This window comes from Rissa tridactyla, chromosome 1, assembly GCF_028500815.1.
Source record: "Rissa tridactyla isolate bRisTri1 chromosome 1, bRisTri1.patW.cur.20221130, whole genome shotgun sequence".
Taxonomy (NCBI): Eukaryota; Metazoa; Chordata; class Aves; order Charadriiformes; family Laridae; genus Rissa; species Rissa tridactyla.
In genome coordinates this window covers 203089295-203108058 of record NC_071466.1, presented here as the reverse complement: position 1 = coordinate 203108058, position 18764 = coordinate 203089295, and the positions used below count along the sequence as shown (strand labels likewise).

Sequence of the window (18764 nt, the reverse complement as noted above, 5' to 3'; positions counted from 1 at the left end):
CCTTTTCCGGAGAATCCTGGCAGAGGTGACCAATGACCACAAGGACAGCACTGGGTAAAGGTCACCTGCCACCTCTGGGAAAGGCTGCGAGGAGCACTTGCAAGGAGCACCAAGTAGACGACAAACTGGGGAAAGGAAAAGGGCTCAAGACGTGCACCGAGAGACATGGAAGGAGTGGGAACACAGCTGTGTCAACACAACCCACAGAACCGGGACCTTGCGTCACCCTGAGGTGAGGGATTAAGCTCCACAAAAACTGCTCCTCCTTGGAAATTCAGCAATCAGAAAGGGGACTATGTTATTAACAAAGCACAGTTTTAATAAAAAGGTTTAAGGCATACATCTCAACATTACTTATAAATAAACATAATCACAATACATATATTTTATTTTTTAAAAAAGTATTCACTATAGATAATATATATTTTTGAGTTATAAAATCCCATATAAATAGCAAACTACTCTCAGTATGCAGAATACAAGAATACATAAAAACTGGGGTGCCTATCTGAAAGGAATCCTGAGTACGCACTCAACAAATGGCAGAAAATAGCACAATGACACAGTTGGACACAATAAATGCTGTTGTCCAAGTATGTAATTTCTCCAAAACTGTAAGAATGGAACTGAGAACTTTTTGGTTGCTCTACCTTGTTCAACTCTATAGAAATAAACTCAGGAATGGCTCTGGATACTCCACTCCTTGAGATTTCAGGAGCATCCTATAGATTCTTTTTGGTATCAAAAAAAGGAAACGACATCTGTCTTTTGATGGACAGAAATAAGGCAGGCACTTAGAGCAGGTCAGCGCAGGCTGGAAGCAGCAGCTCGGACTCATAGCCAGAGAGCAGTAAGAGCCATCTCTGGAATGAAGATGTGTGGCAACCAATTCTTGTAGTTAGATGCAAGAGGTAGCCAATTCTTACACTCCTCAAGGTTCCCCTGCTTACCCCTAAAATAACACTATAAAGTAAAACCAGAATAAGTGGAAACTCCGCACATTATAAATATCAAAACGAAAGTTCCCTTTGGTGTTTTTTTTTAGATTGAGATAAGCAAACCAGCAAGTTGGATGAAGAACCAGTGGTCTGGCTACAGCAGCGCGCTGCTTCCTTTGTGGTACGAGTTGTAGCAGCATTTAGAGCAGAGCTTTCAGCCTGTGCTTTCTCTTGGCTTTTCCAAGTGAGCTGTGCAACAGACACACGGGAATGGTAATAACAGAACCACAGAATGCTTCGGGTTGGAAGGACCTTAAAGATCATCTAGTTCCAACTCCCTGCCCCGGGCAGGGACGCCTCCCACTAGACCAGGTTGCTCAAAGCCCCATCCGAATGTTGCTAAGGATGTGACTACACCTCCTAGGACAAGGCAGACTGCAGTACTGCAAGAGGACATCAACTTGCAGAAGTCTGTCGGTGTATTTCAATTTTGAATTCGGAGCTATTTTATTATTGTAGCACAACTTTTTTTTTTTCTGATTATAATGAAAAAATGTCAAGAATTCATGGGAGAAATAAAGACTATTCTGCTTGTTGTTTCCAAGGAGTAATGTAGTCATTATATGTTCCTTTAAACACTGTTATTATAGAAGATACAACGTCTTCTTTCATATACTCGGGGTCATGAGCTCTGACTTGTTACTAAAACATGAATCATCAGAGCAAACTCATACATGCAAACTGCAATAAACACACAGAGGCTTAAACTTTGCTGCTTATTACAGCGTCAGCTCAGTAGAGATAATGAAGTAAATAAGAGCCATCCCGGCTCAGTCCCAATTTAACCGGGATCAAAACCCGGATGAACGATGTTATACTGAAGTTGAGCCATAGCTGCTGAGAGAAGAACTTCCCGAGTAAACAGATGCACAGTAATGCTTCAGATTCAGAAATTCTCAATAGTTTTCTGTCCTTTCAGATATTACAAATAACTTATTTCTTGTTATCCTATGGATACCAACTGCACTTCTCGTGGCAGTTTTATTCCTGCTTTTCGATTAAAACCCCCAGCAACAAGAAGCTATAAATATTGCACAGTAAGCTAGGACGGAAGACTAAAGAGAGAATGGCACTTGCAGGGCGACTTTTCAGTCCAAAGAAAAACTCTTCATTTTTTCTGCTAATTCCTGTCTCATTTCTATGTGTTTCTTCAGGTTTTGCACTTCATGGGGCAGGTTGATGTCCCACACTGACACGCAGGATTGTAATTCTGGAAAAAAAAAAAATTTAAAAAATTGAAAACTGCAAAACTGCAACAGAGAAGAATTACTGCATAATTAGAATTGGTTTTACTTATCTGCTTATTTTTTAATTACTCATAAGTTGCCGCAATGAAGCATGATGCGTAGGACCTGTAAGACAAGTACTTGCAAGTACTTGCACAATGATTTGGATTCCAGTTCCTAAACTTAGAGTATACCACTTAAAAGCACTTGAAAAACCTTTTCTGGTGCCTGTGGGCCAAAGGTACTGACCTGAGCTACAGATAGTGCTGAGGTTTCTGCACAAAATTTTACCTGTGTTTTCCCGGGCAGATACACCCTAAACGCTTACAAGACCCGAACCCCATTCACTGTAAACTAAAAATGACAACTGATTTCATCAGGCAGTGAACATACTGGAAAAAGGTCACTTCTTCAATCTCCCTTCATCCAAAGAACTCTCTATTGATGGAGAACTTGCATTGCTTTTAGGGGAATAAGGGTAATGGAGAACACTTGCACGAATAAGGGCTCACAACCTAAGGCCCCAGGGTTTCTGGGAGTCTCTGATTCCTCTCTGTATAGTTAATGGCACTCTTAAATACAATACAAAGGCTAAAATAGTTGTTCTTATGGTAATAATCAGGGAATATCAGATTATAAAACCCACTACTATAAGTTTGATTCTTACTTTACTCCAAACAGTCATCTCATCTACTCTTGCCACCCTCAACTTTATACTGCCATTGCCACATTTTTAGGAGTCACTGAAACTGGGATAAGACAAAGGTGAAGGGCATCGATCAGAGCATCAGCGGTAACTGTTCTTAGAAAAAACCAAAGACAGAGATTTTCTATCCTGCTATTCCAGCACTTCACTATCCTAATTGTCAGGAAGCTTTTCCTGATGTCTAACCTAAATCTCCCTTGCTGCAAGAGAAACTGGTTAGTCCTTATCCTGTCCATAGGAAATATGTAGAAAGTCTTTATTCCCTTCCTCTTTATTTCCATATTTGAAGCCTATTATCATATCCTCTCTAAGCTTTATTTATATTAACCAACTTAAATTCCTGTAGCATTTCCTCCCAGGTTGCATTTTTCTCCTCTGGACTATTCCTAACAGTCCCGATCATTCATCAATGTCCCAAATGGATACGCTGCTCCAGCAGAGGCCGTATCAGCACTCAGCCGAGCGTAAGAACTAGCTCATGTCTCAGAGATGCCACTTTTTGATCGGTGTGAGAACGGTGTTTGCCTCTTCTGCACCAACGTGACACGGCTGACTCGTGTTCAGCCTCCGATCAATTATAACCCTTTTTCTGCAGCACTGCTGCTTAAGCTGATCATTTCCTCACCTTGGTACAACGGATCACTCCTAATTAAGTAAAAAGTCTTGCATTTGTCCTCACTGAATTGTATCCTGTTTCCTTCCAGACCATTTGTTGTATTTGTCAAGGTCATTTTGAATTCTAATCCTGCCCTCCAGTGTGCTTGTGGCTTTGTCTTAGCTGAGAATTGTCTGCAAATCTGAAAAGCACATTCACTATTCCTTCATCCACATCATTCAGGGAAACACTGAGGATTCCCGGCCTAGCACAGACCCCTCTGGAAATCCATTTGATACATTCTCCAATTAGACAATGACATTTATTTATTCCCCAAATACAGTTTTCCAGCAAATTATATTATATACTTCAAATAGTGGCTTCCTCTAATCCGTTTTTGGAAGTTACTGTTAGTTGGTATGGAGCCCAGAAATGCAAAAGACAACAAAAACTAATAATGACGTTCCAAAAATTCTATCAAATAATGATCGTCAACTGTTCACTCTTAGTGGGTAGTCAAACATAACAGTGTCTACTCCACTAATAATACAAATTAATAAAATACAGTTCAGGTACCTTTGTGATATTTGTTGTCTTCGGTGTCACTTTTATAGCAATATCCCAAAACCAGGACCGCATTCTTGAGACTCCCTTTTTCAAAGAAATACATTATCAAATTTTAATTTTAATGGGAACTTTGTAATTTAAGGACAGAGAGAGTAGATAACCTCATGCCACTAAGAAGACAGAAAGCAGAGTTCAGTCAACTGGACCCTTTATTCAGAATCACTAACCATGAAAAACCCAGACGTGAAAACAATATAATTCATGTCTCTGTTTAATGTAGGGGTTTCTCAGGGTTCAAAGGCAGGAGCACCGCGCCAACCGGCCTGTTGAACGAGCCTAAGAGCAAAGCTCCCCGTTATACAGCACAAGCAGAGGCAGCAGAGTCACAGGAAACAGGTATCACAGCGAAGGGATGGGCTGCAAATGGGGTCCCCAGCGCATGGCAGAAACAGAAAGTGGTGGTGATCAGTTTGGTTATGGAAAAACCAAAATAACCACATATGATTGATACAAACTAATTAAAAGTGTTCTGAACTAATGATGGCATGTAGGAAAGGACAGTTAGTAGGGAAGTAGAAATAGGCAATGGATCGTAGGAAGGTGCCTACTGAATAATGCAAAAAAAAAAAAAAGAAGACTAGGAAGATAGGAGTGGTTGGACCACAGAAGGATGAGTTCAATGTGCCAGTGTTTCAATATCAACTTCCCACTCATTCCCAACAAGAACATGTGTATGAACGTCTTGCAAGACAAGATGGAAGCTGTTACATGTTCTCCTGCCACAGCAGCCCCCTGTCCCCCTGGCAGCACAAGGAGGGCAGTGACCCTTGGCCGTACGCTAGCAGAGGAACACAGGACCTCGCTTCCTGAGTCACAGATTGGGCCAGGGAAGGAACTAGCCCTCCATGCGCAGACAGCCCAGCTGTGCCCCACACCTCCCCACACAGGAAGTCTTACACACTCCCCCAGGGAAAAGATGAGGAGGGGCTCGGTTTCTGGAGTATAAATAGACTGAGTATGGCTTACTGTGAAAGCCACAGTCTTGGAAGTTTTGTGTGACCACGCTGCAGCGTGTCCCCCATGATACATTCCTCCTGAATAATCAAACGTTTCTAGGGGTTCCCCCGGGACCTCTGCAAGGGAGAGAGAGATTGTTCCTGCCCTGTGGAAATCTGCAGTGTATTCTCCTTTGATGCTGATGCAAATCTGCTGATGGCAGATGAGGGCTGGTGGGAACCACACACATCTTCCATGCTCAGATTTTTCATCACTTCAATTTTTTTCTGCAACCAGTCCTATACGTATTCCTTACAAATGTGACTGGAACGTAAATCATGTTTCTTATTCAGACTAGGGTCCTTTCTTACTATACAGAAGTCTAAATTTTCACTTGCAAAATGAACTACAGATATTACATATAAATCATTCTCTACGATAAGTCTCCTGTCTATTATACGTCAATGTGTTAGGTGACAGAATTAGAAAAAGACATTATATTTCCGTATTCATAGATCAGCTACAGATAAAATTGATGTCTCAAAGTCTGGCAATCGCTTTTCCATGAAATATTTACATCTGACTGACATTATATATTTTAATCTTAAATTAAACTATTTAATACAAAAATATTTCCCTCTATCTTCTCTCATTTCACGCAAGCAATGTGTTACTACCAAAGAATTGCTCAGCAGCCTCAGTGGCTTTTTCACTGATTCTGTAAAATCCCCAGTAAAAACAAAGTCTTTGAATTTAGGAAAAAACCCAGCGCTTATAAATAATTGCTGGGAAAAATGATCAAAAGAAGAAAGTACACATCAAACTGCATGTGTCAGTCTTACTTGCCATTCTTGAGATTTGTGCAAAAGCAGCTAAACTCTTTCTCCTGAAATATTAACTTTTCTACACGTAAAATTTTGATTTAAAATGTTAAGGTGACTAGAAACAAAGACTATGAGACTCCAGGCTTTTTAAATCACACTGTATTATTCTATACAGTATACTTTCTCTATCAATTACAGTAATAAGTGAGGCTGAAATTTTGTTTTCATAGTAACTGTTCTTTACAAAATGCTAAAAATAAAATGTCCCTTTATATTACTAATATTTCATCTATCAGGACTACAAGGACTGAAAATACTGTGCTAGTGAATCTGGACTCTACAGCTGACACTCTTAAAAGCTGAGGACCAAACAGACTCTACAAACTTGCTGTCTCAGGGAAAGGCAAGTCAGAGGAAGATGGAGGTTCTTTTGATTCATACAGCATTGTCAGCACGATGAGCTAACTGTGGTCTATGGATACTTCTGGTGCCAGAAAGGAAAAAACAGTCCCCACATTAAGTTCATGATGGTAACGAGAAAACATCCACAGCCTGCAGCTATGAAGTTTGTTAGCAGGATTGCAGCGTGCTTCTGAGTCCACAACAACAGCTTCAGTCTTTTTTTGACAGCAAACACACTTTCAATCACACTGACAAGGGAACTCCAGAGTTTTTTTCAAAGCACAGAGGAAGGCAATGGGAATCCACATGTTGTGCCACAGAGTACTTCTTGAAGTAACATGTATTTTAAGCATACCCACCACTGCAGTACCATGAACTCTTGAGTTGGTATGGCCTTTACTACTTTTGGGAGAGATGCAGGAAAGTGCACAGGTGAAGGAAGTTACATCAGCCAAGAAGCGCCCCATACTCAACTACGGACCTCTGGCTGTTTGTAATTACCACTGAAAACCCACAACTACTGTTGTCCCACAGCAGTTCAAAGCAACTGGCCCTGGGGACCGGAACAGCACGTACATTCAAGTCTGCACCCTGAGTCCAAGTGTGCCGCACTTTCCCAGCTTTGCTGTGATCTGCCTGTGACTCAAATCTAAAAGAACCATTCCTGAATAAGGATGGGAGAAGAAAACTAGGCAATAAGCAATTAAGGGAAAATTATTAAAACCTAACAAGCTCCACAGAGAGAGAAGCCAGAAGCTTAACTTAAGCTGGAGAAAGAAGACAGGCAGACACAGATGAAGATGAAGACTATCGGACAGAAGATGGTGAGAGCTGTGCTGAAGCATGGCACGGCAGGGGGTGTTCATGTGCTGCTCAGTGACAAGCTGGGGGAGAGCTGCTTGATGTGGGCACAGGTATGACAGCCCGCTGGTATTCAGCTAACACCGGAGCGTCTGACATTGACTGAAGATGACAGCAGTGGAATAGAATGAATGAACAAACCACAGAAAATGCTAATCTGTTCCTGGAACACCACGTCAAACAGCAGACAGCAACCCTAAACTTGGCACTGGTTTCAAAATACTCATCATGTGATGGTTGTACTCACCTAGCTGAGCTGTGATCATGACTCTGACAGAATCACAGAAGTTGTCTATAACTCGTACAGGACGACGTGTTGATAAATCAAGCAGCAAGATATGTCCTCCTCCTGTCCCTATCCACAGTGCAGTATTTTTCTGCAGGCAAATTGTCTTCACTCTTCCAGAATAAGCCAGTTTATGTTTTGATTCCTTATTTAGTTTTTCCACTTTGTCCCTATAAGCACGGAGAAAATTTGTATTAAAATCTGGCAGCACACTACTCCACAACTGCTAAATTGACTCTCTCAATACCAGCCTTTTAAACGAGAAGCTGCAAAAATCTCATGCTAATCAGCTGACTGACTTGAAACAAACTGGGATGAAAGCTCCTGGACTTCTAAGACCCAGCTGGTCTGCTTCAAAAGACCTTTAAAGGCAGGTATACTTCTCTGGTCTCTCCTAGTCTGCAGGGCAATAATGTCACTGCAAAGTGGGAGGAGCACACATAGAGCTGCTCCTCACCTCGCCATGAAAATGAAATGGACGTGGCACATTAAGGGAGAGCAACAATTTAAATGCAAATGAAAATCACAGTCACTGCTATTAAAATTCTGTCTCCTACTGAATCTGTGCATTGGAGAGAGAAGACATTCAGGGGATGCAGGAAGTAACTGGGTGCAAAAGCACTAGTACCTGAAGGACAGCAAAAACTTCCTTCTTTCTCGAGCATTGTTAAATGAATCTTCTCAACGTCATAGACAAATTGTGAAATATATTAAGGGTCTTAAAAAACTGAGATTCTGTATGGGATATTCTGAAGTTCCAGGCCAAAAGAGAGGAAAGGAATTCCACATTTGCCCAAAGAATGGGGCAAATCCCTTACCTCCAGCAGGTAAAGGTACTATGCTAGAGAAGGCAATCTGACATTCAGCTTTCTATGGCCATCAATCGGAAATACTTACTTAAGAAAATGTGCACAGTCAATTAGTTCTGAAAGTTTTTCTGTCTTCTTGTCCCAGATTTCCACAAAATGGCTGTTTTTCTTTGCCAAGTAGATGGATTTGTCTATTGCTATTGAAATAATATTTGCATCGCTGTAAGCATTATGACAGAACCTAGATGAGAAAAGAACTCCAGTTAGATACACAGAAAAAATCTAGTAGAAAAACTTGACTATTGAGTGGGATTAGCTTCCCTCTAACTCTTACAGAATCATTCAGCCTTAAAACCAAACTGTGCTAGGATGCAACTGAAAGGGTTTGCTATAATCTTCCTACAGTTCGACATAAATTCTCACTGTAATGGAGTTATGCTGATGATATCCCCAAAGGCACATTAATGCCCAAAACCTATTAATAAGTCTTCCCCATTTGTCTGCTCAAATCACATATGCTCACATCACAGCAGGGCAAACTCCACCTTTCTCCTGCCACTCTTTCAATGTTTGGAGACACTCAATAGTTCTTACAGGGCCCACAGGCCATAAAGGGTCACTCAACACAAAGATAAGTAAGCCTAAAAAGCAGCAGTGAGATTTAGTTCACCCCGCTCTGCTCTTGTTTTACTTCAGCTGACAGCCTTTTTGGCTATTTTCCTCTATATACGAATTTGTCTCTCATGCCAGCTCTGTGCCTGCATGTATCAATTGAACAGCATTAGCTTATTTCACTGACTCTTCAATTCATCTCAAAGAACAGCTCAAAATCACCCGTGCCTGATAGCAGACACTCGGTAACACCGCTACTTTCCCTAACGTTACTTGTTTTTGACAACTTTATTTTCAAAACTATATACAGTTTTGCCTCCACAAAGCTCAGATTACTCCTGTGACATATTTTGCATCTTGCCATTGAACTGCATTTTACTGACATTTTGGTTTCTCGCTTTATATTGACACATTATTTTCTAAAGAAAAGTAATTTCCCAAAATAATGATCTCTACTAGCATAAAATCAAACACTGTTTTCCCTGCTCAGGGAAAACTCCCCTTAACTTCAGAGCAGGATTTGCTCAAACACACCAAAACCTGCAGTCTTCAATTTCTAAATAATGAGAAGTCAGCAATCATACATGACTGAACTATAAAGGGCAAAGATACGCACACATATCATACTGACAAACATTTAAGGACAAACGCTATGCAAAGTATGCGTGAATAATTCTAAATAAAGTAACCAGGGCCTGGACAAATGCAACTGGGGGAGAAAAAATGATCAGTTGCATTTATACATTTTCTGAAGAGATACTGACTTCATAAATCCTTTATATAGTAAAAATGCATATTCCTTGTTTAAAAGCAGCAATACATACTTTAAATACTACTCACTGATCTTATTTTAATGCACACTGTATTCCATCTGTATTGGGGAAGGAAAAGAACGGAAACAAGAGAACTCAAAGAATGAGCTCTAGAACAAGACGTTACATCAAAGTACTGCCAGAAATCTTTAATGAAAACAACGAAAGAGCCAATTAACATCACTTATAAAAAGAACTTACAGTTGACTTGTCTTTGTTTCAATGAGCTTTTGAACAGAAAAATCACTAGTTAAGGCAATGATCTTTGTTCCACAGCCTCCCCAGATTATATTCTTTTCAGATAAGTATGAGGATTCATTTAAGCACATCAGCGGTGTGCTAACATCTCCTATAGTTAGTATCTTCAAAGGTGTTGCACCCTTACACTGCAAGAAAAAGTATACTCTCCATGAGAAATAAGGAGTACACAGACACTCAGAAACTGTTAAAACAAGGCCCCACAGTCTGCTGAATTCAATTTACACAGCCAGATTTTCTGAACCATTATGGTACCTTTCCACCATGTTAGAAACTGGTGTCTCACAGAAACTGCCTGTGTGAGCAGAAGCAGGACAGAGCTGGGACTGATACTTTCTGCAACCCCTGGCACAGTTCAAGAACCGGAGGGAAAGTCACCGTGGAGACATCCCACACTGGACCACATTCGAGTTCTGCAATACATTGCAACTCCATAACTGCTCTAGGCTGCATACGGTCAGGAACCCTCAGGAACCCTGCATAACCCTCAGGAACCAGCTGGTATAAGCAGCTCCCAGCATTTCTTTATCTGTTCTGTGAGCAGAACTCCGACCTACAGAAAATCCAAACAATATTGTCTTTTTTTTTTCTTTTTTCCTAAGAAAATTCAGCGTGAACAAAAAGAAAAAGGAGCTATAACAGCAATAAATAAAAGAGATGAATACTGTTAGAATATTCTTTATAACAGCCATTAATGTCACTCGCTAGTCAGTTTGCCAGGCCTTTCAAAGTCCTATAATGAGAAATAATTTTCCCGTCTTAACTCTATTGGTTAAAACAGATATTGTAAAACATGTACAGTTCCTCTAAGACTGCAGTAGAAATTTATTTTTAGTTTCAGAGAAGCAATTAAAAAATAAGCTGCATGAAATTAAGCTACTGTTGGTAGTTACTTTACATATAGCTGATATCATTTTGTAGAACAGACAGCAAAGAACAAGTCTACCTTTACTGCTCTGTCTTCAAAAACTGCCAGTCTGCCATCAGCTGTGCCTACCAAGAAGAAATTCTTCTGTTTGCTGAAATAAAATAAAATAATGAATTCTAGAAATGCCTTAATCAGGTAAGAAAAAATTAAATAAGTAGCCTCTGGTATTTCAAGAGTTTCATTGAAACCTAAAAGCTAATACAACTACCTGTGGTCAGGAATGTAGTTACACTGGGTGCAAAATTAAAGTGAAAATGTAAGCGAAATAAGCAGATATCTGAACAAAACTGCATGAGTGTACAGATGTCATTTTCTGAACATCTCTGTTTAGTCATATTTTCAAAATGTAACCCAAAATATTTGATTCATTTATACCTTTGCTTTGAAAGAGAATTACAGTACAAACAAGTGATGGAATCTGACATTTTCTGCAGACGGTGCCTTCTTGTTTCTTCTTCTGTGTTAACTGCCCACAGAGAACCAGACTGGGTTCCTGCTACAATCCAGTTTTCTTTCTCAGTAGGAAGGGTCACTAAGGTCAAACTTAAAATTTTACTATCCGCAATATCCTGAGTCAGAAAAAAAGAGAAAAACAACCTGTTTATGATTTCAGTAACAGTAAATGCTAGTAAATTGATGGTAAGAAAAATAAAATAAAAATCTGCTTGGACCCTGGACAAACCCAAGACCTAACCTCCCCATTAAGAAATCTAATTCTCTTTTAGCAGAATACATCTTCAACTGTGCCATCTATCTCCAAAGCACTGGGAAGGACCCCTGAAGCAGTACACAGGAAAATCTCTATGCTGAATGCTGAAAAAAATATTGTCTCTCTCTGTTCTAATGAAGGTCTCAAAGCCATCAGAGAACTAAGCAAATGGAACCACACTGCAATATAAGTTCAGTATAATTGCTAACAATAAAATTACTGGTCTAATACTTCTTTTTCTCATTTTAGTTTTAGAAAAAGAAGCCATATCATTTATACCAAAGCTGCCAATTCAAGTGTATCATGGTCAACAGATGGCAGTTAAACAACTTTGATGATGACTCACACTCAGTTCTGGCATACATGTTCATCACAGCACATCAAGCCTGGGTAAAACATTTTCCCTTTTCTGATGGCACAGGCAAATGGTACAAAAAACAAATGAAAAGAGATGGAGGGTATCACCCAAAGTGACACAATGAGGTAGCATCCATGGGAAGACAGGAATCATTAAGAGACTAGCTGGATTGTTATGGGATGTAGAGATACAAAGGGCTGTATAATTATTACTCCTTGTTCTAGCCTCCGTGCTAGAAATCACTTCCATCTGAGTGGAAGAAAGGAACCTAGTAGTGGAGAGACTGTACTATGAGAAAGTTCAGGCTGGATGGCAGGAAGAGAGGAAAAAGCGACTGCCGTTTCTGCTTCATTTCATGGGTACAATGATGACTCACTTATGAGAAATCTTTGTTCTCTCAAAGCTTAGCTCTCCAAAAGTAGTATCCTGCTGTTAAAATGCAATTACTTTGTCTGAAATACATCTGGGTGCCAAAAAATTAGCTTAAATGGCAACTTTCCCACATACCTCACAAGTGTGTCCATCTGTATTTAGGTTAACAAATGAAAGCTGTGCTTTTTCTGTATTCCCATTGCCTATCCAGACTCCTGCCTTCTTGCAGCTTTGATTGGCAGCTACCATGCACTCTGCTGTGGACGTGCTGGGTATTGAAACATACCTCATCAAACAGATAAGCTCTGCTGAATTCAAGATCTCATAAACCTACAAAGAAAGCCACAGCATGCAGATGGTAATAACAATGGCTTGTACAGTGAGAAATACATAACAAGCAACGGATAACAATGTTTTATGGAATATGGACACAGTATCTCAGCAGGTCTGCTCATTTGTATTACCACTATTAATGAGCAATCTTTGTGCACTGAGCAGCTTTACATTGACACTCATTTCTCTGTTAAAATTTCAGGAAGTCAATGGGGTTAGGGCATGTTTGAAAACTTCACCCATTTCAAAGGGCAACACGATGTGTGGTAACAGCCAGTAGGTTTCGGATCCACAGTGCTGTTCCTCCTCTCACATGCATGGAACAGTGTAGGCTAACCACTTTGGTACTAAATAGCAAAGTCCTTTTTGCATAGCTCTGGTAAAGACCATGAAGTAATCCAAATCCTGTTTCTTTACAATAACTATACAGCAAAACAGGGAAAAACAGCAGGCTAGAATAAATGGCTGGTAGATTTGAATGGAACAGTTTATCCTGGATGGCAAGAGCAGGCAATATTGCATGGCTGTTTCAGTTCCAGAAAAGAAGAAACCTGTGCCTCTTACTAACTAAAACGTTCCATTCCTTTTCAGAAAGCACAACAGCTTCATCTATCTCAAAAATACAAATAAATACACTAAGTAATACCTGGGAAGATGTTGGCCGTTCCTGAGGGTTTTCCTTCAAACACTTTTTAATTAAATTTTCAACTTTAGGCCAGGGGGCACACCCATATTCTTTGACAGGATCTAAAATGTAAAATTAGATAACTTCTTTAGTTCAGAAATGGGAGTTCTGAATAACTTTCTTCTTATTTTAAGAATTCATCTAATTTCTTACAGAGTTGCTCTAAGAAATACCATACTGTTAGGTAAAATGTCAGCATGAACAGCTTGGAATCGCTCATCTGCCATTAAATGCTACAGCACGAAATGCTAGAGCTAGAACCCTTGTCATTAAAAGCAGTTAAAGCAAATGGGGTTTGCCTTAACTTTTTTTTAATGTTCCTATACCTGGGACTGAATCACAAATATGTGTGAGTTGTGTTTTGACTAATGCTGACCATTAAAGGGCACGTCATTTCAGTCTGCAGTTTTTTCAATTCCTGTGAACATTTTTCTCCACGTTTAACTCTTCTGTGTTTCGCCAGAAGTATATGGAATACAGATGAACTTGCAATAAAATGTATAGCAATTTAGACAAACAACTCTATATAGCATTTATGAGATATGGGAAGTTTAAATTTCCACTCAGTGCTTTGAATATGTATCTTACGACTACAGGCGCTGACCTCTCTAAGAACAAATCACCCATGAATAACGGCGCCTGTATTGCATTTCCTTTTAGTTCATCATAATCCACAGCTGATATTCCAGTCCTACATCAGACAGAGGTAACATTAATGATAAATACTTGCAAATGAACATATCCTGTTCAGCAAACGATAGGCACTGTTTACTGTGACCTCAGTCAGCCCCTTTTTTGGTGGAAATAGATAAATGATGAGCATGTGCACAGATGGAACTGTACTACCTCCAGAAACTAATACTTCTGATTATTTCATAGGGCTTATAATACAGGAAACAGCCAGATAGACAGCTGCACTCAAGAGATTCTTAGTCTTCAGTTCTTGGGACGGCCTCTTTAGGGAGGGGTTTTAAACTGTCTGAGCTATGAATTGGACTATTCTCTTTAATGAGTAGAGGATGTATGAACTCTCTGTCTCTCCTAATGGACAAGCCATGCCAGATTAAGTGGTACAGTTGCTGCCCTTTCCTAGATGGAGTGACTTTTCAGTCTTAAAGAATGTTTCATGAGTATATCCAATATTGCAGGGCAATAAATAAGAATGCCACGCATTAAGCTTGTAGTACGATAAAACTTCAACAGCTCTTTACACAGAAATTGCCAAATACTGAGTTACACTGTCAAGAAGACTACACCATGTCCAGCCTGAGAACCTGTTTAATCTTCCTTACAGCAGCCAACAACTACATATTGTAATGCAAATTGAATATGAAGAACTTTACATAGCTGGGCAGGGACTTCACACTCTTGACAAGTTAAAAGGGAATTCCCTATTTAAAACCTTTAGGGGTGGCTGCTCTTTCAAGGGAGTGGCACTTTTTTTTTAAAATAAAAAAAAAAAAAGATGATTTTGAGTTTGTTTTGTTTTTTTTAAAAAAGATTTTAAGATATGTAGCTTCTCTATAATGGATTTTTTACCGTAATGTATCATGATCAAAGAACACAAGGGAAATTGTGTTTATCTTAGTGCATGATATCACAGTAATATGTAAGGGTCAAGTCCAGACATGGCATTAGAAGGTACCTTCAGCAACATCCTTTTTCCCTAGGTCTGGATAAAGTCCCAAGTATACAAAACCTCTGTTTCTTTAAAAAGTGAACCAGACAGTTGCTTTGAAATTGCAATGAAATTATAACCAATGTGATGTTGAATAGATGCCTATTTCTCACTATTTCCAGTCCATGTGAAATTAGGAGAAGCTTCTAAAAATTTCTATTATTTAGTCTCCTCCTCAGATCACTGCCAGATACAACATAAAACTTGAGAGGTGTTATTTTCAGAGGAGGCAGGACAAATGACACACTTTCATGTTAAAACTTTAAGAAACACGGCATACCTGGCAACTTTCCTTGTATTGCTAATTCATCAAATTCATTTGGAAACTTCAAGCCTTCCATTATTCTACCTCCTCCGGTTAAAATGTCATAAAGCAGCAAGCCAAATGAATAAACATCAGCTTGCTGATTGTAAATAACATTTCCTCTGGCAACCTCCGGTGCTCGAAATCCTGCAAATAAATCATTTATTAATAGTTGTGATTCATACCAAGCTGATGCCTTCTTTATCCTTTTAAGAGCAAACACTTATTGATGAAAATGTCACAGGAAGTACACCAAAATGGCACACTATTTCTGGGCTGGCAATAGTTTGCATGTGGCAAACCTCCAAAAATATCAGCAATCAGTATAAAGGAAGGGGACAGTACATTAGTTACAGAGCTCCTGCACCATTACACATAAAATAATTCATTTAGCAATGAATATTGAAAACGAAAGGCAAGTCTGCAGTCCTCACTGAAGGCCTAACATTTAACACTTGAAGTCACACCCTCAGACAAAGTTTCCAAGACATAAAGACAATTTTCAAAGTTGTTAAATTGTTCCGTGCTTTAAAATAGATAGTAATATGTTCTCTCTAAAGTCAGGGAACAGTGCAGGCATTTATTGCCTTTAAAAAAAAATTAAGACCTACCTATGCCTTAATGAAAATTAAAACAACAAATAATTTTAGCAGTATAATTTCAGTATCACGATAACCATACTAAAACAAGACAGAAAAAATCATAATTAATGCTTGCAATTTAATTTGTTCTCTTTTTAAAGAGAACTTATTGATTCTAAAGAGTATGCTCCTTGATTCTTCTAAAAGGGGTTAAAACATGAACAGGCAGAAAGGCCAAGAGGTATAAATCTGGCATCATAACTTGTAATAGGATTAGGACTATATTTCATGATTTTGACTGGAGTATAGATTTGAGTTACTTCTAGCTATTTTTTGACATAATGCACTGTAAAACAAAGCATTTTTCCATACCTGGTGTGCCTTCAGAGGTTTTTATTCCCATTCGGCAACAATACTGGGCAATGCCATAGTCAGCTATTTTTGCAATAACAGCTGAATTGGGATACAGGGTAAAGAGTAACACGTTGTGAGGCTTTAAATCACGGTAGATGATCATTGCTGAATGCAGGTACCTGTTAATCAAAAAAGTGTGTACTGAAAGCATTCCTAATTCAGGGATGCATCCATACACACACACTGAATGCATTATTCCCGCAACAGTAAATTTTACTTTCAAATGTTAAATATTGTGTTAAAAAATGTCAAACATTACAATACCAACATGACACCACCTTACTGGGTACTGACTTTAGAATTGTTCTGAAATACTATTTACTGGCACATAAACATTGCAGTATTTTAGTACCAAGTTGTATCTGAAGAGTCACTGGCAGTTTGAAAAGTGAATCTTAGAAGTTTAAGCTTCACTGGTCCCTGAGCTCCTTTGCAGGTTTTGTGGTTTTACGGTCACACTTCAACAGCTCCTGAGCACATTCATGGACTTTCTGAACTTTAAAAATGCACTAAACTAATTTCTTTGACATTTTAATAAGAAATCGACAGCCACATCGAAATTCCATCGATTTCTCTATTTCTCTACTTATATGAGCAACGCTTGTTAGCAGAAAAAAAACAGGTAACAAAAGTTTGTGTTATGTATCAGATAATCAATCATAAAAATACAAGCATTTGTCTGACCCAGGGAATACTCTACTTGAGATAAAAGGAAAGATAAGCTTTTCATTTGCAGTATATTCTACTTGCAGCTGTATCCTGCTTTTGCAGCAACACAGAAGTCACATTTACCTTAAGCCATCAGCTACGTGTAGAGCTATCCTGTGCTGAAGTGTTCTAGTTAAACTTGCATTGTCTTGTTGAAGCAAACGATCGAGAGATCCTTTAAGGGCTAATTCCATCACCAACATCCGGGGACGGATTGCAGCAGCCAGCAGAGACACTAAACTGGGGTGATGGAGGTGACAAAGCACTGCAAGCTCCTGTAAATCGTAAAATCAGATGAAATACTGGAAATAGCATAACCTCTGTAGCTCTGAAGAAAACTCAGAAATGTCTTGGAGTGAAGTCTTGCACTTTACTTAAGCTTTTTAATGTCTTCACTAGGGTTGGTATTCCAAGAGCAGAACTACAGAAAAAAAAAAGCAGTATTTCTTACTTGTCTTAGGAGCCTGAGGGAAGTATGTTTATTGAAAATCTTTACAGCAACCTCTTCTCCGCCATAGGATGCACGGTACACAGATCCAAACCCACCATCACCTTTTCAAAGATAAAATTGAATAGAATATTAAAAACAAGGGGATATCAACTATTTCTCAAAAAAATAGCTGAAAGGGTCCAATTTTAACATGTGGATCATCTACTGTGTTAAGCTTCATGATCAGTAACATAAACATATAAAAACCAGTGTCCTAGCACACAAATTAATGGAAAATCAAAACTCAATAACCTGAAATTCAGAATACCTTAAAAAATACATTTCCACAGAACAGAAATCTCTAAAATTTTTTCCGTATGTTGCACAACTGACTTCAACATATTTGTTTACACAAGCTCTGTAAAAAAATCCTAACAAATAATGCTTACCCAAGAGAAATTCAGGAGCTTCATCAAATTCCAGCTCATCATTGTTCAACATAATATTTCTAGGCAAATCAGCCAGTATCAGATCAGGAGCAATCTGAGCTATTGGAATGGTATGTCTTGGTTGATCTGGATTTACCAAAAGGTCACCTAGGAAAAATAAATGAGAAATTTGAAAAAAAAAAAAAAGAAAAAAAGGATAGTCATCATTCAAAAGGCACTGAAAGGTACATGGATCTCTGTGAGTCTATATGATCAATGTACCTAACATTCAATTCATACGTGTGTGTGTTTATGTTTATACATATACATAAGCACGCACAGACCTAAACATACATACACACACATATGGAACAGAACGCTAATTAAGTTTGCCATTCAAATTAATGTATCTTACATGTTTAAGTATTTTCAAGGTTCTGTATATGTACCAATCAAATGTGATAGCAAACGTTGCTATGTAACAACACCAAACTAACCAAGAGATTATTTTTCTGTCTATAAAAAGAAAGAATTCTCTTAGTATGTAGAATGTTATCATGAATATTGCCCTTTAAATTACTGTTCTATGTGGTCCAATCAAAAGATTTAGTATCAGTTTTACTATGTGCTGGTTTCAGTTCCATGAATGAAGTTACATTATCGCTACTATGACAAAACAATTCTTTTCATTATTGCCACTGATACATGACTATAAAGAATAGCTGCAATCTGCCCCATATTCTATACTTACACTAACAGCTCTTACGTAAGAAAAAATAACAAGTTGCTTTTGACTCATACTGTAATTATTTCTTACAGAAATGAAACATTTTTAAATAACATGAAGTACACAAATGTTATAAAGGAGATGTCGTTTAATGTTT

The 18764-nt window shown here is 38.7% G+C and overlaps 1 protein-coding gene across 1 annotated transcript in view; it reads right to left on the bottom strand.

Moving 5' to 3' along the window:
• Positions 1-225: 225 nt before the first annotated feature.
• Positions 226-18764, bottom strand: part of LRRK2 (leucine rich repeat kinase 2) — a 68866-nt gene continuing 50327 nt past the window's right edge. Inside the window, exons 38-51 of the mRNA XM_054213252.1 lie at positions 17902-18048; positions 17474-17574; positions 17107-17297; positions 16273-16433; positions 15296-15466; positions 13299-13399; positions 12455-12649; positions 11256-11449; positions 10899-10971; positions 9896-10080; positions 8359-8511; positions 7423-7631; positions 4102-4176; positions 226-2208 (exon numbers count right to left, since the gene is read on the bottom strand). Coding sequence (XP_054069227.1) covers positions 2087-2208; positions 4102-4176; positions 7423-7631; positions 8359-8511; positions 9896-10080; positions 10899-10971; positions 11256-11449; positions 12455-12649; positions 13299-13399; positions 15296-15466; positions 16273-16433; positions 17107-17297; positions 17474-17574; positions 17902-18048 — 2078 coding nt within the window. The 3' untranslated portion in view covers positions 226-2086. The remainder of the gene's footprint in view (positions 2209-4101; positions 4177-7422; positions 7632-8358; positions 8512-9895; positions 10081-10898; positions 10972-11255; positions 11450-12454; positions 12650-13298; positions 13400-15295; positions 15467-16272; positions 16434-17106; positions 17298-17473; positions 17575-17901; positions 18049-18764) is intronic.